Genomic DNA, 27,303 nt, shown 5'->3' with positions numbered 1-27,303 from the left:
GCAAATTTTAGACTCAAATTAATTTAAGAATATTTATTAAAAACAAGATATATAGGTAAAATGAAAGAAAAGGCTGATTATTGATTATTTTTTTTAATCTAGAACTTATACAATTTATACTAAAAAAAAAGTATAATAAGCCTAATGTATGTTTTTTAAATAAAATTAAATGCAATGGCTTGAGTTTCTTGAGGGAACAAACCATCCAGTGAAGGTACTTCCGCTGATTATTGATTATTAAATTTAAGGTTTTTTTTGAAATGTATCGACCATCTCTGACCAGTGATTGATGTTGATTTTTGGAATTGATTGGGAATTACAGAGGTGCAAATCAGCCATTGCAGGTATCAAAAATACTTTTTTCTGCATCATTGTGACATTATTGCTGTTATCACAAAAGATTCTGGCAAGCGTCACTTTTCTGATTTCTGTCAGTTGATCTTAAAAATTATAAAAAAATAGTTAAAATCAGAATCATTCATTAAAAATATTTCAGATATACTAACATTCATTGAATATATTTGGTAAATCGTAAAAATATCTATCTGCCATTCTAGTTCTTATAAACTGTTCTCTAATAATACATCTCATCGTTGGACCAACCATTGAATCTTCTTCGTGTTTCTCAAACAATGCACCTACCAATAGCTCTATATCTCTCCAATGTTTGTATTGCTTCAATAGTCTATCAGTTGACTAAATATTATAATATACAGGAATAAATTAAGTACTATATCATTATTTAATATTTAATATACTTTTAAACTTACGCCTTCAACCATGATCTTGGATAAATCTTGTACACTTCTGATAGCTTTTAGTCGACAATATTTTCTAAATTCTGTGTAGCTTGGTATACCATGATCGCGGGTTCGTTGTATATCCAAGCTGACGATGTCCATTCCAAACGCGTGGTTTGGATAAACACTGTATAAGTGATTTGTAAGCTGATAAAAAATTTAAATCACTAATGTTAAATTATAGTTAAACGTATAATATAGTCTGTTAAAAGGATTATGTAATGTAATGTCATTGCGTTATATTGATTGTATTTCAAAAACCTACCGTTTTAGTAAATAGCATATCAATTTTTTGTGTATTCTGCGTAGATAGCCCTCTGACAAGCTGATCCATGTAATTTAATAGTAAACCAGTTGGTCGGTTGTAATGTTCCTTTAGTGAAAGACTTGCGTTGATCATTCGGCCTTCCGTATATAAACTAAAAAATACGTAGGTTCATACAAATTAGTAATTATAAGTAGGCTATATGCGATGATTCTCTTTAGAAACAAAAGCACAGCAATCGACATAATAATATATTCTTGTGTACATTATCAATTTTTAGGTTGGCACATGTATTTATTGTTGTCATATTATATTGTTGAGTCTACAATGTAGACAGTCGTCAATATAATTGTATTTAATATAATATAGGTAGTATAGGTGCAAATATATTTTAGTAACTTTTAAATGTAGATAGGTCAAACAACGAAGGAATCTGTGCTGAAGTGACAGTAGAATTTTTCTAATTTATAACACCGCAATTCGCGTGTACCAATAAACTTGTTTCTGATCTAAAACAGTGATTGAGTTTTATTTCAGCAATTTTACCTTCTTACATTTTAAAAATGAACAGTGGATGGGTATACGTTTATTTAAACCAAATAGTGCATGTTATATAAAATCTTGAGTCCTTCTAATTTAGAAGGAACCAACGTATTACCGACAGCACGTAATCAACAGATTTTTTGAATCACTGAAAATAAAAAAAATTATAGTGCCAATATTCCGCCTATTTCATTTCTTTAATTCAAAACACAATAGAACGTACTTATTTTCCTTTTTCCGCAAGGGGTCACTATAATAATTGATTTGATAAATTTCATTGAATTAAAATTTTACACCATCCTTAACAGTGACACACTTGTAACCTACTGTACACCAGACCGACATCCACTTACTCACTTAATTTTTATGAATGTCAATAAAACTTTATTTGTTGATTAAAAATACTTGAAAATTTAATACAAGGCTACTACTATATTGTATAAAATTTTTCTTTTTTAGTCCAAGTATTTCAATGTAATACATGATTCCTTATAAGATTATCTACTTTTATCAAAAAAAAAAAAAAAATGTCTATAAAAAAGTCAAATTAAATTTTTATGAGCTATTTAAATTCTAATTTTTATAAATTTCAGTTGTTTTCAATTATTATATTATTAATTTTATAATAAAATCAATAGTATTCTATAGTAATGATGTGTCTTTTTTTTTTGGTGTGTCTGACATCGCTTTTTGGAGCAGTAAAAGATTTACATGATTTGTCAGTTTGTAAGATTAAAATATTTTACAGTCTATTTTTATTGTTATTATGAATACGGTAGTTGGTTAAGTTGAATAATTTTTTTTTTTAAATATCATATTTGAAACTTATTAATATATTTTTAAAATATTACTAATATTATTATTATTACTAATACTTAAATTATATTTATTTTTATATATTTATTAATTTTTATTTAACTTTTTTTCCGTGGATTTTTTTTCAGTGTCTTTTTTGTCCTACATTGTCTAAAAGTTCTCCAAAATTAAATAAAATATAAATTCACAATAGTCACAATAGTATAAATATAAATTCATAATATTTGCAATAGTCTCTCGATGGTATTTAAAAGAATATCCATTGTAATTTCTTTATTTAAGTAACTATTAATAGTTAAATGAAGTCTGTATTGATTATAGGTGTTAAACATAGGCGTAGCCAAACATTTATGTAAGGGTATGCAAGAAGTCTGTGTACCAAATTAAGTTGTGGGGGGCTTTGCTCAATTTACAATAATATTAGTAATTATTAAAGACTCACTAACTCAAAACTAATCTCAATTTAGAAAATTCATCTCAGTGTCCTTTTTTAAGTCACTACACCTACCCAGTTCTTATAATCAATTTTTCAATACAATCATACAAGTCTAATGATTAAAATTAATGTTGAGTGTTAAGATTCACAATCACAAGGAAAAACTATTAATAAATAAAAATTATTATTTATAAAAAAAGAAAAGTGATTACATATTATTATTGAATGTACAATATATTTTAGATTCTGAAAGGAATGTAATGACTTTACAATGATGTTTTTTTTTTTTAAATATTAATTTATTTTTGTGTCTGTCATCACCGCCTGGGGCAGTACCACTGCTTTGATTTTCTTAAACATCTCAGTATATTGCTAAGTATAACATAAAGTATATTGTTGGAAGGGAAAGTAATTCTAGTTGGTGCATTCCTGAGGTCAAAATTTAAAATTCTCTATAGTTTTCAAAATCGCAGGGAAATTTAAAACAAAAATGGTAGCATTTTCTAGAAACTAACATTTTCAAAATATATTGATGTGTTTTGAACTGTATACGGACATTTACAGTTTCCAATTTTATTAGTTTTTTTTCTAGGAATGTCAATAGAATTTTATCCGTTGGGTCAAAAATTTTGAAAATTTAATACATAGCTCTTAATATATAAGAAACTACGAAATGTGCAATTTATTTTGAATAAGAAACATAAACATTTTTCTCCATAAATTTCAGATTTGTAAATTTTAACTAAAATTCCTAATACATTTTTCTACTTTTATCAAAAAAAATGCTACCTGAAAATTAAATTAAATTTTTATGAACGTTTGAAGTTCAAATTTTTACAAGATTGAATATTTACTTGAGTTCTAAGATAGCGATTTTCTTATTTCGCTGTAATTAAAAAACTCTAGATAATTGAAATTTTCACTATATGATGTTTATTTTATAAATATTTTGACACATTTTGATCTTTTTACGGACAGTTTCAATTATAAGTTTTTTTATCTGTTGTATTTAATCTATGGTTTCAGGTAATTTTCAGTGACCCCCCCCCCCCCCTTTCTTGCATTTGCACACTGATTTTAAATGTTTTTAAATTACTAGAATTGTTCATAGTTTTATGTATATCAAATCCTCAACCCGAAATAACTTACATATAGACGATAATAATAATAATATATTTATACCAGGTTTGCACGAACCTGATGGTGTCGCTTAACATGGAATTAGCGAATGGTAATATTGCGGTCGCAAAGCTGTTGCTGACGCTCGGATCGGTGGTCTCGTTGTACGCGTTACTGTAGCCTTTTGTCGGCAGCTCAAGCCCGTTCCGCCTGGTGTAGTTTTCCCCGAGCAGCGCTGGCAGCCACTCAGCGTAAGTTATGTGCTGAATGGATGCCGTAACGATTTTCCTGGCCTCCTGAAAAATACGTTCGTCGTCCCAGTGCGGATTGACGTGGGACAGTAGTTTGGCCAACCGGTTGTGTTCCCTCATCCACAATGTGTGCATGACCGTCAGTTGGGGAAGCGCATTTGCCCGGATGTCACCAGCTCTATAACACGTGCCGCTGCCATACTGACAGGCGATTGATTCGGTGTCTTCCAGCGGCATATACTGCGGCTGTAGCTGGTCGCCATGGTTCTTGTTATCGCAGCCCATGCTTGTCAATAGTTGGCCGTCCAAGTTGGTCCTCAACGACCACGTCCGTTTCGCCGACGAACCGTATATCATCGACCCATCTAAATAATGAGTAGCTTGGTTCATCTGCGAAAAATAACCATGTTACGTTCAATTTGAAATTATCTATGACTATAGGGGAATTTGAAAAGTTAGTTCTCAACACTAAATAGGGGTATCAAAAATGTGCACCACTGCAAATAGACACTGTTTCTTATTTTGTAGATAGATTCCCTTTTAAAATTTTAATTATAATTATAATGACAGTATATAAATTTACCAAGTTGGTAAGTATTAACGTAATTTTGAGTATTATAACCAACATAAATATACGTTTATGGATATGGAATTATCTTATATGGCTCTTACTTGTTCCTTGACTCCAAAAGTACAATCGGAACGCACAGCTGGCACCGAACGCGCGTAGTGCATACAACGATGAGGGACACGGAAAAATGGATCTCCATCCGGTATCACAACTTGCAAGCATAACTCGTGGTATATGCTTCGAGGCATGAGCTCCGATCGTCCTTCTGCACAACAGCTCACGGATTTATTACTAGTCACTAAGGATTTAACATTAATTTGCATGCATTAATAATTACGACCAATCAATATAATATATGGTTATGTGTTAATCCTACGCATTCTAGACATTGCCGTGTGAGATAGATCATGGCCTACAAAAATCGTCCAGTACGCCATTGCCATCGTTTTGAAATCATCTGGTGAGTGCTCGTCTTTGACAAATTCAACGCTCAGCCTTCTAGGACTGGGTCTGTAAGACGAAAAAGAATTTTCCCTAACTTCTGTATGGACAGTAAATGAAAACACATCGTTAGATACGCACAAAGGTAAATTATAATGTTATAATTATTACCATAAAAACTATCAATATAGTTATTAAACAGCAAACGTTTATAAGCCGTGGTTGCTTTTCCCGAGTAGTAACGTTTCAAGTTGTTACAAGAACCGTCAGGACTACGATACTTCAAGTTCATCCCGATGCATGCTGTTTTGTTGTAAAACATGGACAAACAAATCTTACCCAAAGATGTCTTGTCTAGTTTCACTTTCGATAAGTCTATGGCACATTGTCCTCCAGCACTATCAAGATAATTTAAATGGTCAATGAATTTATGCATATTAAGAATATTTTTTTTTAATGAGATTTATATTGTAGGTATATACTCTTGACATTCTCTATAGCGTATAAATGAGGAAGCTTCAGAAACAATTTCAGCATGCCTATATAATGAATACAGTTCTTCTGAAAGCTGAGAATCGATCAATAGTCCATGCTCCGGGCTTCCAATATCCATAATTAACCCAAACCATAATTTATCCTCCTCACGTCTCCCAATTTTGCTGACAAATGTTTTAATATGATCATCTAATTCTTTGGTTTTGAGATGTTTGTACCAGTCAGTTCTTTTTATCATCAAACCATCATCTATAGAGAACATTTAATCATTGATATCCTTTCGTATGAAAAATAATCAAAACTGAAGGTATAGTTATGGTTTATACCTTTAAAGTAGAACTCAGCTCGACCTATGTAACACGATGGTAAGAATACCAAAATACAAATCCACAGATGTATAGATATCGAGGTACTCATTCTGCTAATTATATGAACTGTAATAATTTAAAAAAAAAATATTTTATCATCAATTATAACTTTTACTTTATATATTTTAACTATTTAAAGAGCTGTTTTATAGAATTCACTCAAAAATAATTTACAAGGGCGTATTCTGAAGTGTAGTTGGGCTTATTTTGCGTATTGAGAAAGGCTAGATGTGCACTTGATAGTCAGTTTTCATCAAGAAGAAAGGCGGAAGAGCCAACTGAGAAAAAATTTAAAATATAACGTTCTAATAATGTGTTATGTATTAAATTTGAATTCAACCATATAATAATATAATTGAATACGAAAAACGATTCTGAGCTGTGGCAGTTTGTCAGTGTAGATATTTTTTGTTATATTTAAATTGTTATTACTTATTTATAATACGGTAGCCAGTAAGTAGAGTAAATATTATAAAATTACAACAGTATAACTAAATTTGTTATTCTTGGTTATTTAATATGTAATTTTCAAACATAAAATAACAATAAAAAACTGTGTTATTATATTTCTTGAAACTACTTGCGAGAAACCTTTTTTCAAATTTTCAATATTTAGCTATTAAATTTCTACTGTTTATACATTTTTATCTACAAAATTTTTTTAAAACCTTAAATTTGATAAATGTTGTAAGACTTATGAAAATTTTAAAATTATTAATATAAAAAACCTATGAGATACCCTGAATAATAATCTCACATTTAAATCATATAAGAGGCCATTTTACTGGAGATATATTTAAAATCTTTCCTATTTGGTGGAATCCAATGGAACAAATATAATTGTGCAGGAAAGTGGAGCATTTAATGAACACACTAATAGGAAGACCATATACCATGTTTTATAAACTAACAGCTTGGTAATTAATTTTGTAAAAACAGCATATTAATAAGTGATTGTAATACAAGAGGATATCATGTTAAGTATTAAACTACACAAGTTAAAGGTAAATAATAATAAAATAGGATATATCTAACAATATAAATGTGAAATGAAACTATTTCTACAGGAACTACTCTATCAGAACTTCTTGATTTTTTTTAAATAGTGTATACCACGGAGAAGGTATCTATGAAAGAACATTTTAGGAAAATCCACTGGAAAAGTAGGAAATCTGGATGTCAAAAATACAACAGTGGCTATCTGTCCAGAAAAAAAAGCTTATAATAATAAAATAAAAATTTAGCTTATTGTTGCAGATTAAAATAATAATTGTGGAGTACATATTGGTTGCTATTGGTTAATCAGTTATGTTTGATGATTTGTATTATTATTTTTTATCAATATAAAATGAATGTTTTTGTGCAGATTAGACCTCTGGGACGGAGATAGGTTATTTTAAAAAGGGTTAAATTTGGTTTCTTTTTATTCATCGCATTTTAGTAAGTACGGTTAGGTTAGGGTTATGTAATAATTGTATATATTAATCCACCGTATTATATAAAACTTGGTACTATTTGATAATTTAGAGTTAAATCTGCACGGGGTCCGCGATCTAAAACAGGTAGATTGCCTACCTGTTAATATACTGCTGTGAATCAGAATTATTATTCCGGTCAAAAGAAAATTCAAGATTAATTTTGAACACCATACACCGAATATTAAATAACGAATTGAATAAAGTAATATAAATCAACGTCTACCGGCTACACTATACAATACATATTATAATATGGTAAATGGTATTATAAAAATAAAAACGCATACTCTGTGTCTGATTTACACCTGCAGTACTACAATGTGAATAGATTACTAATAAACAGTATTAGGACTTATCTAGATAATTATCTAGATGAAAATTCCATTATCTATTATCTTATCTAGATTAAAATCTACTCGTCATCTATTTTTTTATCTTAGATGAAAACTTCAGTTATCTATATCAATTTATCTAGATAATTTTTTATACATAGGTATTTTTTAATATTTTTGTATACAAGTATACATTTTTACATTTTTGTTCAAAATCAAAAACCATAGCAATATAAAGTAACAGAAGGTATATAGTACAAATTTAAAGCAGTCATAAAGTATAAAATATATCTTGAATCTAATAATTAATGGTCGTTGGCTGTTGTGCTATTTCCGTTTATTAATTTAATGTTTCTGCAGGTTATTACTTATTACTTATTAGTTATTTCTGATCGACCGTGGCGATGTCCTATAGTCCCGGGATTACCCGTAAAAACATACGGGTCTGTTTCGTACAAGACCCGCTTGCGTTACTGCAGTTATAAATAGAGTCTTATCTAATATATACGATTATGATTATATATATATGTAAATATATTATACATTATATATAATATATATTATGATTTATGATCCACCAATAATATCCATCTATACATTTTATTGTTGGGTAATAATAATATGATTAAACCTACTTCAGAGTTTTGATTATCAGAACATTCAGAACGACAAAATACCGTCACAGTTTATTATACAAGTATACAACGCGGACAGTAATTATCGTCAATTGTGATTTTCTTGTGTTCTTGTTGTTTTTACCTATTATTTTTATTTCGGTTTTTGACCAGCTATATTTAAGTATGAAGCGATTTTTAACTACACCATATATGGATGATTCTAAAAAATCCACAAGTGTATCAACAGCAAATGATTTAGCTCAAGTAACTATAGACGACCCAGGTCAATTCGATGACGCTTGTGCACCAACAACAGAAGCGGAATAGCTGATGGTTTTGAGGGAATTTGTCTAACCATTACTTATATGACGGCAAATTTTACGATATTGTGTCAAATATTGGAACAAAATTAATTGCAAAATGTGTACTTTGCCAAAAAACTTTACAAGGCCAAAATAATTCTTCTAGCAATTTTCTAAGTCATTTAAAGGTAAGTTTTTGATTTTATTTTAACCATTTTAAGTAGGTATTAAAATTAAAACATTATTTTTGGTAGGTACTTTGGGTGGTCATTCTTCATATTTAACGAATGATGGATAAATTACATTAATATTATTTAAAAAAAATATAATTATAAAGAGATTCTTGGAACATTTTTATAAAAAAAAATATTTTATATAATGGGTTGTTGGGTATCAATACAAATAATATACAATTTAAATACCTATCATTAGCTAATTTTGATTGGAATTAACAAAATACTTGGTCACTAATAATATAAAATATCTATAATATTGGTAGGTAAGGTATTATATATATATAATATAATATAATATATTTAATGTTAATAATGTAATAATGTATGTATACAAGAAAAATAATATAATTGACAAATTTTTATTATTTTTTAACTTTACAGCTGTTCTTTAAATTAAAGAAAATATAAAAATGTATTTATTTTAATTTATATATAGTATATCTACTATACCTATTGAAGTATAATATTAGCGTTAAAATAAATTTTAATTAATATTTCAGCTTAAGCATGCATCAATATTATCAAAATTAGAAAAGTATAAAAATGAGAAGAAAAAAGCAAAAAAGTCTAACCAGAATAGAGATGTGTCATTAGCATCTATGTTTCAGCCAAAATTACAGTTATCTCCTTCAAAGTCTTATGAAAGTCTTATCAAAGTGTTATGTGAGTATACTATAAGTATTATAAATAAATTGTTCATTTAATCATATATTTTTATTTACAGATTATCAATTTAGTCTTTGATTATATCGTGCAAGAAATGAGGCCAATAATTACCTGTGAAAAACCAGCATTCAGGCAATTAATGATGGGTCTCACTGGTATATCAGACACATAATTTCTTCCAGACTCAAAAGTTATCAGCAAAGAATTGAAATTAAGGTACATGTCCTATGTTACAATATTGACAAAATGTATTTCAGAGCAATCATTTATTTGTACAACAGCTGATATATGGTCATGTAATAATAAAAGCTATTTAGGCATGACCTGTCATTTCATTAATGAAAAAGATTTTAATAGACATTCGTACGTATTGGGTTGTACGCGTATTAAAGGTAGTCACACATATTTGAATATTGCTGAGGTTATAAATAAAATTACTAAAATATTCAACACCAATAGTTCTAAAATTTTTCATTGTGTAACCGATAATGCATCAAATTTTGGTAAAGCCTTTAGAACATTTTCAATTCAGCCACAGTCAAATTCTTCCAACTCAAATAATTTAACAAATAACTGGTTTTGTAGTGATAACGATGAATCAAGTAATGAAGAAAATAATTTAGAGGTTGATGATACTTATGAAAATATTGATATTACAGAATTGTCAACCATATTTTCAAGTCCAAATGTAATTAATTCTTCTGATAATGAAGATGAAATCTGCTTACCAGATCATCTACATGTTCTGCTCATACTTTGAGTTTAATCGCGACTACCGATGTAAATAAAATTGATGACCATTCTTATAAACAAATATCTAAGCCTGTGTTTGAAAAATTATTCCCCCCCTGGAATTTAGTCAGTAGGAGCTCTGTTGCATCAGACAAAATTTTTGATATATGTAACTGTAAATTTCCGGTGCCCATTATGACAAGGTGGAATTCATTATTTTTTGCAGTTAAAAAAGTTTTAACTGATAAAGATAAACTTTTAAATGCATTTGAGGAATTAAAACTAAAGAAACTTAAAATATCTGAATGGAAGTTTTTTGAAGAATATTGCTTAGTCATGGAGCATTTAGCTTTAGCCCTTGACAAGTTACAAGGTGAACAATCTTGTTTCTTAGGATTTGTTGCACCTACAATTATTGCTTTAAGGCTCAAGTTAATTCAGTTAACACATTTAATATATTATAAAAAATTGGCTCATTTATTAATTGTTAGTCTCGAAAAAAAGATTCATTTACTTATTTGACTTAGAACACCCAAAGAGTAAAGCTTTCATCTTGGCTTCCATCAGTCATCCCAAATTCAAACTTAGTTGGGCACCAGTAAGATACTTAAGTTTGTGTAAAAAATTATTTATTTCTGAATGTGAAATATTAAATTTGATTGAAAGTACGACCTCTGGTTTTAACAATACTGATGATGAAACTGATGGCAGTGATAGTGAATTCTATCAAATCCTTAATGAAAATATATGTTTTGAAGAGTCTACTGAATTTTCGCGTAGTGTAAAAAGTAATAATATATCAAGTGTGCAGGCTCTTTCTTATTTAGAGTACAAAAAAAAAAGATATTGATACATTAAATAATTTTCTTGTTGTAAAAAAAGTATTTTTAAAGTATAATACTACATTGCCTTCGTCTGCTCCTGTTGAACGATTGTTCAGCAGTGATATACACATTTTAACTCCCAGTAGAAATAGATTACATGATAAAACATTTGAAATGCTACTCTGTTGTAGGTGTTTGAATTTACAAGTATAATAGTATATTATAATTATATTTATAAAGTATTGTATATTGTATTAAAGTTATCTTGTATATAATAATTAATAATAAAAACTTTATTACTAACCATATAAAAAAAATATTCTAATAATTATTATTTGTTTCAATAATGTTGTTGACTTTTTATAATCCTGATGAGGTATGTTTTTCATTTTTTTATTATTAACAATGCTATTTTTAATTTATATTTGTGTAAAACAGAGAATTTTAAAATTATTTGGTTTTGTTATACATTGGTTAATTGGTTAATAAAGTATAAATTGGTTTTTTATATGTGTTTTCTTTTTCGAATAACTAAATAAACAAAATATGTAAATATACTATATCTTATCTAATCAAACATCATTATTTTATGTGCTAATACAAATCAAAACTAAATACACATTCTGATGTTTAAAAGAGTTATATTAATGTTGTTTTTTATTTTACTTAAGAGTTACTAGGTATGTGATAGGTACATAGGTAAGTATATTTATTGAGTTTAAGTAAAAGCATCAATTTTAAATGATAAAATTAATGATGTAGGTAATATGTGCACCAAAATGTACAGGTGTACACCTAATACAGGTGATGCTGTAAATTATATTATGGTGTTGAATCTAAGGTCCCCCGCATTAAAAGATTTCTGGATAATATGCCACTGAATAGTTATTGCCAAGTATGAAAAAAAAACAGCAAAAAAATTTTTATCTATTTTTTTTATCTAGATAAATCACATTTTTCTATTATCTTTATCCAGATACTTAAAACTTTTTAACTATTATCTTTATCTAGATAAATTCCTACCAAAAATCTATTATCTTTATCTAGATAATATTTTAGTTATCTATTCCCAACACTGCTAATAAACTACATGATTTAGGGTGTTTTGATTATAATTATAACAATAATATAGTACCTACTATTATTATGATTAAATTATTAAAAACTACTATTACATTATTGATAACGCAGCCACACATGATACTCACAAAGCTATATGATCCTTAGACTTGATCAGCGAGTTGAACATTTAAAAAAAAAATTTGAAAATAAACAATTTTATTAAGCAGGGAACGCTATAGTATAAAAACAATTTAAATATGGATGGTAATATAATATCAATGCAGTTATTGTTTTTAAATTTTAACGATGAATGTTGTTATAATTTATAAGGGAGAACCTTCTTATTTACCTTTAAATAAATGTTTGGTAGGTACTCACCATGACTTGAATTATATTGTTTAATGTACAGATACTTATCTTTTGACTGTTATCGTGTCATTTACTTTGTTTTAATTGTGTCGTGAAACACTGAAAATACTCATTCGAAGATTACAATTATTTAACCAATTACGTTTAACGATGAGTTAAATAACTTTTAATAACTGGAAGTCTGCCTGTTGTCTTGGTGAGTGGAGTCGGTGTCACGTGGAATCGTCGTCGATGCACCGATGTTTGTGGTTAGATTCCACTGTCGGCCACCGAGTTATCGGGCGAACGACGATCGTATTGGGTCCACCCCCACCCCCTCCCAACCATGGCGGTGACCAGTTTTTTCACTGTAATTTTAGTCGAGGGGAATGCGACACTGAGACGATGAGTTTTGTATTATTATCGGAAATTAGGAATTCACAAACCGGTTTAACGGTAGTGCTGTGTGTGTTTTATATAATTTATAGTGTTCGAGCTGGAGCATATATTTATTATAAGCCGAATAATAAAAACGTTAGCCAAGCGATTATTTGGAGCCGATTTCCGCGTTCAAATTCATGAGACTTAATAATAAATCTTATAAAAATAATTATCACCTTGTGAATTTTTGTATCATCAAGTACCTATACTTATGTCGTATATGATATATACAATAATATACTCATACTAAGTGACTACTATTATTTTCGAAGAAACCTTAAACGAATTACAAAAACACAAAGTTCAAGAAGATTCAATAAAATCGACATTAATCCTAAATCTAAAAAGCGAGTTCATAAACGAATTTCAACCAATAGGATACTCTATAATACTGAAAGGCAAATTAGAAAATAGGAAACAAAACGACTTAGATTCAATTTCTAGTTTTGTTACGGAAATAGAATATTTATGTAGTCAAATAGACAAGGATATGAAGGAAGGAAGATATTTGTGTTTACATACTAAAAGGCATAAGGGAACCTATATTACACGCAATTTCACTTCACGACCACAGTAACTTAAAAAAGTTAAAAGAAAATTTAAAAAAATATGAACTTATGCAATTTAGAATTAATTCAAGAAGCTCAGGACTTAGCGAATACACAGAAATTTTGAACAAACAAGTAATGCAATTAAATACCGAAACAAAAGACAGCAACCAAGAAATTAAACGTTTAAATACAAAATTAGAAGGAATAGACAGTTATTACAAAAACAAAATTGATCAACTATGTATCGAAATGAACAATTTAAAAAAGGTGGATAAGTGGATGTCGCTCTGCTGTACAGTAGGTTACAAGTGGGTTACTGTAATGGATGGTGTTAAATTTGAATTCAATGATATAATATCATTGTATAAGAAAAACGATTCTGAGCGAAAACGATCAGTCAGCCTATGATATTACCAAGTATATTTTATGATATTATTGTTAATAAAGTAATATTTATATATAACCTATTTACGTGGAGGTTTGTTTTAAATTTTCAATCCTTAGCCATAAAAGTTGAACATTTTATACATTTTTAACTACAAAATAATTAATAAATTATAAATTTGATAAATGTTGTCAAAATTTGGACTTTAAATGCTTATAAAAGAAAATTGTGCATATATATTTTAAATATTTTTCAACTGCAATTGTGACATTATATCAGGAGCCTTGCATTAAATTTTCACGCTTTTTTACACAACAAATAAAATTTTATTGATATTTAAAGAAAACAAAAACTAAAAAACTTGAAAACTGACTATGTCCGTAAACAGTTCAAAAAGACTCAAATTATTTTCAAAATTTTATGGTGTATACAAAATGCTAATATAAACATTCAGTGAAATTTTCAAGTCATTCGTTTTTTAATTACAACAAAATAAGAAAATCGTTACATGAGATATCGAGTGAATATCAAATGTTGTAAAAATATAAATTTCAGACGCTCATAAAAATTTAATTTAAGTTTCTTGTAGACATTTTTTTTGTTGATAAAGGTAGAAAAATTTATGAGTAATCTTATATTACATTTTCAAATCTTAGATTTAAAAAGAAAAATTTTTATGGATTCTCAACTCAAAATAATTTGCTAATTTTCGTGATTTTTCAGTATTTTGTCAAAATTTGAACTATAAATGCTTATAAATAAAAACGGTGACTAAGGATTTTTAATTTTTTTCATCTGTCTTTGAAACAATAACCTAGGAGCCTTCTATTAAATATTTAAGCTTTTTTACTCAACAGATAAAATTTTATTGAAATTTATAGAAAAAAAAACTAGAAAAATTGAAAACCGACAGTCAATAAACAGCTCAAAAAGAGTCAAAATATTTTATGGTTTATAGAAAATTGAAATATAAACATTCAGTAAAATGTTCATGTATCTACAGTCATTTGTTTTAGAGTTACACCAAAAAGCAAAGTGCTTTTGAAAACTATTGGAAATTTTTACTTTTGACCCCCCAAAGTAGCAACTAGATTCACTTTCCTATCAGAAAAGTTACTGTTGAAGAAAATCCAAGAACTTTTACTGTCCTAAATGGCGATGACAGACACAAAGATAAAAAAAAAATTAAATAGATAAAAAATAAAAAATTTTTTAAAAAAACACACATCATTGTAAAATCAATACATTCATCGCTTCGCTCAGAATCTAAAAAACTAAAAAAATTGAAAACTGACTATGTCCGTACACAGTTCAAAAAGAGTCAAATTATTTTCAAAATTTTATGGTGTATAAAAAATGCTTATATAAACATTCAGTGAAATTTTCAAGTACCTATCTACAGTCTTAAAAAATAAAAAAATAAAAAAAAAACAGAAATTAATAAACCTAATATAGGAGAAATTATAAAAATTTAAAAATTTTTATTTCTAGGATAGTTGAATTCTTTAAAAAATAATTTTAAACCATCACCTATAGGTTGAAAAACACCTTTAATAAAAAATGTATTAGGCCCTTTAAGTAATTGAATATAACCTAAAACTTTACGTTCTAATAAAGTAAAAAAAGCAACTCTTATAAAAACTATTAAAAATAAAATCCAAAAATTAATAATTATAATAAATATAAAAATTACTATCTATAATTAAATTCTAAATTTAACACAATTATCTGCCAAAATAGTTAAATTAATTTAATTCACTTAATAAAAAAATTTAATTTAATTATTTAATCCTTTCGTACTAAAATAAATTATTTTTAAAAGATATCAACCAACCTGGCTTACACCGGTTTGAACTCAAATCATGTAAGGATTTAAAGGTCAAACAGACCTAATACTTAAAATTTTGCACCTAAGATTAATTTTAATTCAACATCGAGGTCGTAAACTAATTTTTAAATTTGAACTTAAAAAATGAACACGCTGTTATCTCTAAAGTAACTTTTTCCTATAATTAAAAATTTTAATTCAAATAATCACTAAATAATGTAAAATTTTAAAAAAAGTTTAATAATTTTTTTTATCACCCCAATAAAAAAAATAATAAAATAAAATATTTATAATCCAAAAAAATTAGAATTAATATTTATAAAGTTTTATAGGGTCTTATCGTCCCTTTAAATAATTTAAGCTTTTTTACTTAAAAATAAAATTTTAATTATATAAATAATAAATAATAAAAAATTAAAAGACTTATTAATATGCTACTTTGCACTGTCAAAATACTGCAGCTATTTAATAAATCATTGAGCAGATCCTATATTAAATTAAACTTAATACAATGTTTTTGTTAAACAGATGAAAATAATTTTTGCCGAATTCATAATTTATAAATATAAATTATACTAATTTAATCATTATTACTAAAAATTAAATATTAATTAATAAAATTTAATAAAAAAAAAAAAATAAATTTATAATAAATTAAAACTAAATAAATAATACATTTGTACAAACTTAAAATAAAAATTTCTATTCCTATAAATTATTAAAATAAATAAATTATTATATAAAAATTTTAAGCTTATTCCTAAAATAATTTAAATTTAAAATATTATAATATATAAAATCAAAATACCTAACTTTTAAAATTTAAAATTAAATTTAAATATTAAATAACTAAATATAAAATAACGAATTAAATTACAAAACCAATATTATTTTATAAATATTTATAAAACAATAAATTAATAATAAAATTAATTCTATACATTTTGAGAAATCAAAAAAAAATTAAAAATTTTAATTAACCCTGATACAAAAGGTATTTTAAGTTTGTATTTTGACAACATTTATCAAATGTTCAACATTTATAGCTAAGAATTGGAAATTTAAAACAAGGTTTTTTTTATTTATTTTTAAAATGGATAAGGAAATAAACCTATACCTAATTAATTTTAATATGCTCATTATGGATAGTAGAGACTAGAGAACGATACTTCATACAATATTTCCATAAAAGTTAGATTCGAATGATATATAGGTACATTTTTAATTTTAAACAATTAACGATACATATTTTTTGACATGAAAACGAAATAGACTGAAATAGTGAAATATTATAAAATTAAAAACAAAATAAATTAACTTAACTGACTTCTTAAAATAAAAAATTAACTCATTAATTTCACGTTAATAAAGAAAGAAATTTAGTAAGTTAACAGTTAAGTTAATGAAAAGCCAAAAGTAACTAGTTAAGTTAAAAATTTAAAATAAAATTAACTTTTTAACTTAACTTTAACTTTTTAAATCGTTAATGACCATCCTTGATCGTAATACCGTCGTTGGCAATAATAACATGAAATATATTCTTCTAATTTTATAAATAATTTATATTGTAATAGAATTTTAATAACATTGGTTTTAGATTTTTGTAGGAGCACATATAAAACGTACAATGCATTTGATTACCTTGACTCAAAATACAATCGGAAGAAAACTCTAAATTTGTATTTTTAATAAGTACATCCATATTTTGTTCCAGCTTACGCTTGTTGAACCTATATTATAAATATAGTATAATATTAATCAACGAATAAACAAATATGGTATTATTATAGATAATTTTAGTAGGTTAGGTCAATAGTAATAGTCTGTCAATATTTGATTTTAAATGAAAAGTTAGCGTATAGTTGTGAGTAATTTAAAGTTTTTAAGAATGTATTTTTTTATGATTATTTGTGGATGGTTTAGAATACTTAAATGTTACGTCAGTCAAAGATTGTTAATTATAATTTAACATTTTGTTATAAATATTTTTTGAATCAGTCATTTAATTTGTTCTACATTTCCAAATTAGTAAGTTAAAATTGGAGCTAAAAAATAAGTGATAACACATTAACAATAGCTATTTACATACAGCGAGTTTCATATTTTATGTGAGAATATTTACCAAGAAATATTAAAATTAGGAAAAAATTATCTACCTTTGTAAAAATGGTTTTGAATCATATTATTATCTAGACATTATTACCTAGAAATTAAAAATGTTTTTATTATTAATCAGAAAGAGGATGTATGAAGGGTAACATTTAAAATTAAAATAAAACGATATTAAATATTTTTACTGGATCATATTATAAATGTAGCTTTGTGTTGCGGAAATTATGTGACCACTCCCCACTCTCATTAACTCTCATTAATATAATTACGCCACTGACCTATACCACCTTATATAAGATATTCAAACAGTCAAATACATGAAGTATCTTCTTTTTTAAATATTAATTGTCACATAATATAATTTGGCGTTTGTGTTTTACTGCATTATAACACTATTTGTAACAATAAATTATAGTCCATAACACTACTATTTGATAACGAGTGTATGACCTATATTATAATATTATGAAAGCAACTATAAACGAATAATAAAATATACTGTATGAATACAATAGTATACAACACGATAGTAACATTTCAGTGTAAATAATTGGTCCAAATGTCCAATAACAACTATTGCAATTATTATGATGACGTTTCCCAACCTGCAGTCAAAACATTAAGCTTAATAATTTAATATATACATAGGAGTCAGTCAAGTAAAGTACTTGAGTAAAAGTACTTGGATCAATTATTTTAATTACTTTCTTAAAGTATCTGTATTTAAAAGAAAATAGGATTATTAAATACTTATTCTTTTTAGTTTATATACTTTCTATTTTGATTTTAATCGTGTAAAATAAAATAAAATATATTGAAAATTTATATTGTAGGTATAAGGTATATTTGTTATTGTAAACTATAATACTCAACCTCGAAATCTAAACTTCAACAAAGAAAACAGATGAGTGTTTCATAGTTACATATTGATACGTTGTAGTTTATATAAGACACATAAAAATCGGTATTAGGGCCAAAGCAGAGGCGTCATTTAAAGTGTTGCAGAGTATGCATATCTAAAATTTATCAAGATGTATTTTGGCCTGACTATAATTTTTCAGCGCCAGACAAAAAATTTTGTTTTTAATTTTTAATTTGTCTTAATGAGCCGTTACAGTGACATTTGTTGTCTCCGTCTTACCAGTGCGTAACATAGCAAATTTTACGCTCAGCAGAACATGTTCATCTCCGTTAGTTTAAAATTTAGATATTATGAAATTTAAAGGTAAGATTATTATCTAGACAATGACATAGGCTTTTTATTATATTTTAAGATGTTCAAACAGTTTACAATTTTAAAATACACATAACTGGTGCGTAACATAAGTTGCTATAAGACAGATACAATAAATGTCGCTGTAACGTCCCCTTAAGTATCGTCAAATATGGCTATGCGATATTATGATTAATGTATTATTAAACTGTTTAAATGAAATATAAAAATGTTTGGTTTATAAAAAATATTTTATCTGTGATTGAGGATTTTAAAGTTTTGTTTTATAAATTTATATAAGTACACTATTTATGTACTTATAATATAATTTAGAACTACTGGGCTCCCACACAAATTATTTATTGTTATTTTGAAAAAAAAATGTCAATGTGTTTAGGCACAAATTACTGTCTATAAATATATATAAGTTTAAATACATAAGTACTACCTAAGTAGTTAGAATTATTAGATAATATACAATATTCATAATATATTAGATTATTACATGGATAATATTTAAAGATTCTAATTAAATTTTTTCTTGTAATTACACTACAGTAAAATATATATTGGCTGAAAATTGGTAAGTAGCATAAAATTTATTATTTTCAGTGGTTCAAGAAATATGATAGGAATATATTATATAGGTACCTATTGTTAGTAATTAAGATTTACAGTAATATTAAATATATCAAAGTAAAATATATGGTTTTAAAATTAAAGATAAATGTTACCTATAAATCATAATTAATTTGTTAAACATGAATAAATTCGAATTAATATAGACATTTAAATAAGGATTAATAATAATTAAAATTGTTTTGATGTTTAATAAAATTTATTGTGACTTATATTCAGTAATCAGTAATCACATTGGCATCATTCACAAATACTGTGGCTCAAAACACTCAAGTTTGTTGACTTATAATGTTATAACTATCTAGTAGGTACCTAATAAGTAATAATTAATTATTTTGTTGTATAATAGCACGCCGCAAACTATAGCATAATACGCCGTATTGCACGTATTATTATAAAATAACTGATGTCTATTGACATAATCATTACAAATTTGGGAACTGTTATTAGGTAAGTATATTAATACATTAATACATTTCGATCGCTGATAGCTATACTGCTATAAACACATTGGTTGTTTGAATAATACATTTCAAACAGCATAATACTATATATTTAATACTATTAGGTATACTAAATTACATTATATAATACCGTTATTAAAATAATTAAAATTATATCATTTTAATAATTCACAAGTAAACAAATTTATGACGACAAAATTTCGGCGCCCGTATCGTTTCTGATAGGAAAGTGAATCTAGTTGGAACTTTAGGGGGGTGGGGTGGTGGTGAGGGGGAGGTGTCAAAAGTAAAAATTTTCAAATAGTTTTCAAAAGCACTTTGGTTTTTGGTGTAACTCTAACACAAATGACCGTAGATACATGAACATTTTAAGGAATGTTTATATTTTAATTTTCTCTACAACATAAAATTTTTAAAATATTTTGACTCTTTTTGATTTGCTTACGGACTGTCGGTTTTCAATTTTTTTAGTTTGTATCTCTATAAATATCAATAAAATGTTATTCGTTGGGAAAAAAGCGTGAAAATTGAATGCAAGGCTCCTGATATATTGTTACAATAGCAGTTGAAAAATATTAAAAATATATAATCACAATTTTCTTTTAAAGTTACAATTTTGACAAAATTTATCAAATTTAAAATTTAATAATAAATTATTCTGTAGTTAAAAATGTATAAAATGTTCAACTTATATAGCTATGGGTTAGGTATCATAGGCTGACTGACCGTCTTCTATTTTTAAATAGGCGTGGGAGGCAAAATAGTGGCGTAGCTGTCATTGGGAAAAGTTGGGCAGTTCCCTGGGGCCCAACAACATTACGTGTATATTTAGAATTCCATTTCTAATTTTTACCTTGCCCAATTTATCTTTTGTTTTAAATTTCTAAAAATATTTTAGCTGTATTGTTTAAATATACTAATGAAAGTTTTATATACTTACAAATTTTATCAACATTTAAAAATATATTTTATACAATCAGAAATGTAATTTATTAAATATTAAATATAGACTCATAATTAATTTTAAAAATATTTATTAAAAACAACATATATAGGGAAAATGAAAAAATAGTTAAATGCTGACTATTAATTATTATTTTTAATTTAGAACTTATACAATCTATACCAAAAAAAAAATTACAATAAGCATAATGTATATTTTTTAAATAAAAATAAATGCAATGCCAAGAGTTTCTTGAGGGAAGAAGCCATCCAGTGAAGGTATTTCCGCTGATGATTGATTATTAAATTTAAGGTTATTTTTGAAATGTATCGACCATCTCTGACCAGGGATTGATGTTGATTTTTGGAATTAATTGGAAATTACAGAGTTGCAAATCAGCCATTGCAGGTATCAAAAATACTTTTTTCTGCATCATTGTGACATTATTGCTGTTATCACAAAAGATTCTGGCACTTTTCTGATTTCTGTCAGTTGATTTAAATATTATAAAAATATAGTTAAAATCAGGATCATTAATTAAAAAATATTTCAGATATACTAACATTCATTGAATATATTTAGTAAATCGTAAAAATATCTGTCTGCCATTCTAGTTCTTATAAATTGTTCTCTAATAATACATCTCATCGTTGGGCCAACCATTGAGTCGTCTTCGATTGCAATTATTACGATGACGTTTCCCAACCTGCAGTCAAAACATCAAGCTTAATAATTTAACATATACCTTGAAGTCAGTCAAGTAAAGTACTTGAGTAAAAGTACTTGGATCAATTATTTTAAATATTTTCTTAAAGTATCTGTATTTAAAAGAAAATAGGATTATCAAATACTTATTATTTTTAGTTTATATACTTTCTATTTTGAATTTAATTGTGTAAAATAAAATAAATTATATTGAACATTTATACAGGTACCTAATAGGTAGAAGGTAGGTATATTTGTTATTGTAAACTATAATACTCAAACTCGAAATCTAAACTTCAACAAAGAAAATATATGAGTGTTTCATACCCACACAACACACATATATTTATTTTGTGTACAATAAATATTTGATAAAAAATCTTGATGAATAATAAATATTTAATTTTTATTGATTAAAAATTTTTAAATATTAATTTCAATATTTAATAAACTACGTTTGAACCATTTGGAGTTTTGCAATCAATATTTCTAAACAAATATTTAATTGTTATTATCGACTAATGTTCATTAAAAATTAAACTATTAATATAGGTTTATTTATAATAAACAATAACTATATTATTCCAAATTAATAAAAATAAAAAAATAATTTTCTTCGTATATTAATTTAAATTATACAAACAAAATAGTTTTAAATTTAATCATAGCTTATGAGAATCTTATTACATAAATAATACATATATTGTATATAATATATATTATTATATTTTATTTATAATTATAGGTATAAAACAAAATATTTTTAAATTTAATCACATCTTGTGAGAATATGTTACTACCTAAATAATATATATTATATTCGTATATTAATTTAAATTATATAAAATAAAATGTTTTTAAAATTTATCACAGCTTGAGCGAGAACATATTTGATGATATCCTCCATTTCATTTTGAGATGAATGTTTAAATTTATTTTGCTTCTTGACAGCATCTAAAAAATATTTAAAATGAATAATTATTAGGGTAGTAAAAATATTTAGGATGTTTGGGTATTTTAGCTCTATAAAGCTGCAAAATTAGTGTTAAGTGTAATAATCCTCATCATCATTATTATTATTAGTATATAAATTAATACTCTTATATCTATATATGTATATATCATTGTGTATAAGTACTATTATCTATAACATGCATTGACTTTGTATGAATACCAGATATACGGAAAGCGTGTATATAGTTCAGAGGTGATGTCTAAGATTAGAACCTCATTAGAAATTATCGGTCATCACATTTACAAGGTGATACCGTTTAGCTTAAATAGGAAAGCGATAGGGATAGTGAGGGAGTTGATTACTGGAGACGACGTGAGTACGTTCTTGAATATATCTATTCAAGACGTTTGTTACTTTTAATAAAAACACTTTGAGTATACGTAAATTTGTGTGTCTTTATTATTATACCTCTAATTCAAATTCGAGTGTTGAAGCGGACACGTTACAACATAAGACATTACAATTTACAGCCATAAAAGTTGAGTATTATATTTAAAAAGGTATAGAAGATAATACAATATTAATGTATATATATAAACGTGGGATTATTTGTATTATCTATTATCATCAGATTTACTATTATATTTATATTTATTATCAGTGCTTTAATCTATTGTATTGTATTAAGTTGTTAGTATATTGTTGTGTCACAATAACACGGTCCAGTCAGTAGTGAGTGAACCGTGATCGTGATTGCACCGAGTAGGTTAAGTTGTTACAGTAATACAGAATTATTTAATACTTGACATTGTTGTGTTCGTTAATATCACCCTCAACCCACTTGGAGTTACCTATACAACACTGTATTAACTTCTACATATATATATAGGTGTACATATAATATATTATATAAATAAGAAGAATTATATTTTATCAAGTGTTAATTGAATAATCATTTCATTATTTCTGATTATAATAATATTAATAACTATATATAGGTATATATTATATAATAGTAAAAATTATATCATACCAAAAATCACAGAAGTACAACCCAGACAGCAAAATTTTTTTTTGCCCTTTTTACCGGTGTATGAGTAATCTTTTAATAATTCGTCTTTAAATAATTTTCCCTTCACCCGTTTGACCATGGCCTTGGCATGTTTACTGCCGATGTATGAAAGTTCATTTACCTCAAAAATTAGTAAACATACATATAAAAGGAACATTTTCTTTATACATAGTACATTAGTACTAAATACATTATAATACCGGTTACCCAGCAGCATATTATATAATTTCTTACCAACTGACTACGGAATTCCTTACTGCCAGAATTTTTTCTTCAAAGATTTCAAGATCAATTATATTGTCAAGAAGTATATTGAAATCTTTATCAATTAAAGAAGATGATTCATTGTTGTTAATATTGGAAATGTCATATGATATTTTCAAGTCTAGTTTCTATTATCTCCAGTCTTTGGGCCATATCTCATTGGTTATTTACTGCTCGCTTTAATTCAAATTTTAAAAATGAAAGCCTATGAAGCACTTCTTTTCAAATTCTGTAGTTCTGATCAAAATAAAAATAATACTATCGGTTTACATATTTTTAATATATTGTTAGGTATTATTTTGCATAAACAAATATATTTATTATTAGTGATAAAAAATGAATTAATATTGAAAAATACTAAAATGTAGCAGGTGTATATTATATAGCAGGTTATATATAATTATATTTGTTATAGTATCTCATAAATATTAATTAATTTAATAATTATAGCAACATATTGCATAAAATATATAAGATTACCATAACTTTAATTGTGCACAATAATTATATTAATAATATAAATAATTTAATATATTAAATACAATAAAATAAAAATCCAGTTTAAAATGCTTATTTTAGTATAGTTTTGTAAATTGTTGGAGAGAACCCTATATATATTCAAAATGTAGAGAAATAATAAATGTAAGATTTAATTTACTTTAACTAAATTTATATTATATATTATCATAATTCATAGCTAAAATCAAGTAATGGGAGTTTTGGTGATTGTATAAGAAATAAAACTATAGTTATATGAAAGTTTCATTTCCATATAACTATATCCTATACTTGACACAATATGCATTAACTAAAATAAATGGTTAACTATTATTTATTATTATGTGCAGTTAAAGTATTAAGTAATTATGAAATGGATGTTTTACAATTAATATTATTTTATTTATTACACTAACCCTTTGAAACTGATACAGAATTAGAAATTTCTGGGGTCTGGTTGATTGTAATTTGATTGATGGCATATTGAGGTGTCTCTGCATAACTTCTGAGCTTCCATTATCAGCTATTATATCGTATTAGAAATATTAACTATTTTTGTTTATATATAGGTAGTTCAAATAAAATTGCATGAAGAAATTACTAATTTCAAGATCAGTTGATATTACCTCATTACTGCAGGTAGTTTCAGTACCTTTATTATTTGAGTTTTTATCAAGATAATCATGTTCAAGATTTGTCTGATTAACTATTAAAAAAATAAATATATAAAATTAGATATTTTTGCTATACCTACAAGCTAAAATTCTTACACAAGAAAAATTATAGAAGCTACAGCCACTTAATTAAAAAAAAAATACACTGACAACAAGATATATATTACCAATAAATAAAACAATATTTGATTTGCCTGCCCATCATACTACTATACAAATTATATATGATATTATTTTAAAACATTTACCCATATGTTTGTTCTTGGAGGTCTCATGAATAGATGTATTATTATCACTAAAAGATAATTGTTTCACAATTGATGACTTTGAAGCATAACGACCATCTGTATATTTTGGAAGAGTACTATTAGCTTGTAGATTTTTCAGCACTTCATAAATTAAATATAAATAAACCATATTTAAGTAATTTAACATAATATTAACTGTGAATGTTATTAGATATTATTTTACTGGCTAATAAAAATATGATATATATATATATAACATACATTTAAATATACATTATATAACTTAAAAAGGACTTATATTATATGATACAACGAAACACAATGTAGTATACAGTGTGTTTCACTCAAATGGTAACACGAAATATTTCCGTTCAGTGACCTTGGATTGAATTGGGGATTTTTCGAGGAGCTAGGAAACACTAAAATACACATTTTGTGATCATTTTCGAATTTTTAATTCTTTTATTGTGCGCATGCCCAATAAAACTTACATTTTTTAAAATGGAAACACCTATTTTCAACACCAGATTTCAATAGCACTATTTTTTTTTAAGCAACTTTGATAAACAAAATGATTCCAAAATGATCACAAAATGTGTATTTTAGTATTCCCTAGCTCCTTGAAAAATCCCCAATTCAATCCAAGGAAATATTTCGTGTTACCATTTGAGTGAAACACACTGTATATAAATCTATATTAACTAAACTATATGTTACACATATAACCTATTTTACCAGATATTTTCAACACTTTGGCCGTATGATAACTGTATTCAATATCATTAGGAATGCTTTTTAGTTCAACACATTTTTTTAATGCGTTGGCATTTTTAGTATTCGGCTATGCGCAAGTGCCTTCTTTTTTTTGAACCAGCTAGCTGAAACAGCTTCTATTGAATTGTTTTCATAAAATTCAACAACCAAATATTGGGACATCTTTATTTTACACTATACCAAAACATACAAACTCTTTAATACAAATTACAATTACAATAAATGACTAACATAAATATTACTATAATAATAAAACATATAAATTAAATTTTATATTAAATAGTAAACAGGTACATAAAAATGTATTAACATTTATATCAATAAACTGTCAGTAATTCAAAAATTAAATGAATGTAAAATAGGGTATGCAACATTTACATTACTATCACTAGTCAATATCATATATTTTACGAATTCAGTATTCTCAATGTCTATGGTGGAATAAAATTCTGATAAATTTTTTACCACAGCAATACCTAATTTAAGACTACTGATGGGTTTATCAAAAAAAATGCTATTAGTTTCAAAATGCTTAACTACGAAAACATATTTTTCTGTTGTAGAATCACGACATATATTAAAAACCTTAACAATTTTAAGACATGTTTCATCTGTGAACCCAATATAGCTGTCTGATGAAGACTTAATATTTATTTTAATATTATTTTTAAAAACTATCTGGAAATGTGGAACGGTTAAGTGCTCAAATACTGAAGGTCCATAACTGTAAGGTTTTTTATAAATTATTTTTTTTTGAGAATTCAAAACAATTGGTTGGTTAAAGAATAAAGATTCATGGTAGCGTTTAATATCTTGTTCAAGTGGTTTTTCATGT

General features: G+C 26.1%; 1 protein-coding gene across 3 annotated transcripts; it reads right to left on the bottom strand.

Moving 5' to 3' along the window:
- Positions 1-65: 65 nt before the first annotated feature.
- Positions 66-12,945, bottom strand: LOC132937069 (peroxidase-like). Of its 3 annotated transcripts, XM_061003900.1 has the most exons (12): positions 12,733-12,945; positions 12,501-12,520; positions 6,064-6,171; positions 5,725-5,986; positions 5,414-5,640; positions 5,178-5,342; positions 4,903-5,099; positions 4,058-4,620; positions 1,066-1,219; positions 771-947; positions 507-696; positions 66-440 (listed from the first exon to the last, which is right to left on the bottom strand). In XM_061003900.1, the coding sequence occupies exons 3-12, from the start codon at positions 6,152-6,154 to the stop codon at positions 244-246; spliced, it is 2,223 nt and encodes a 740-aa protein (XP_060859883.1). In that variant the 5' UTR covers positions 6,155-6,171; positions 12,501-12,520; positions 12,733-12,945; the 3' UTR covers positions 66-243. The 3 variants fall into 3 exon arrangements, with proteins under 3 accessions (XP_060859883.1, XP_060859882.1, XP_060859881.1); XM_061003899.1 differs by lacking the exon at positions 12,501-12,520 and having other exon boundaries at positions 12,704-12,945; XM_061003898.1 differs by lacking the exon at positions 12,501-12,520.
- Positions 12,946-27,303: the final 14,358 nt, after the last annotated feature.

Source organism: Metopolophium dirhodum, chromosome 1, assembly GCF_019925205.1.
Source record: "Metopolophium dirhodum isolate CAU chromosome 1, ASM1992520v1, whole genome shotgun sequence".
In the NCBI taxonomy this organism is placed as follows: domain Eukaryota; kingdom Metazoa; phylum Arthropoda; class Insecta; order Hemiptera; family Aphididae; genus Metopolophium; species Metopolophium dirhodum.
Note: the sequence above shows the minus strand (reverse complement) of the source record. Positions and strands in the feature narration are given on the sequence as shown.

Bases quoted from the DNA above. Each gene is read 5' to 3' on its own strand.
- LOC132937069 (XM_061003899.1), bottom strand. From the start codon at position 6,154: ATGAGTACCTCGATATCTATACATCTGTGGATTTGTATTTTGGTATTC. The intron at 5,987-6,063 runs GTATAAACCATA...TGTTCTCTATAG, and splicing joins AGCTGAGTTCTACTTTAAAG to ATGATGGTTTGATGATAAAA. The intron at 5,100-5,177 runs GTAGGATTAACA...TTAAATCCTTAG, and splicing joins CACGGCAATGTCTAGAATGC to TGACTAGTAATAAATCCGTG.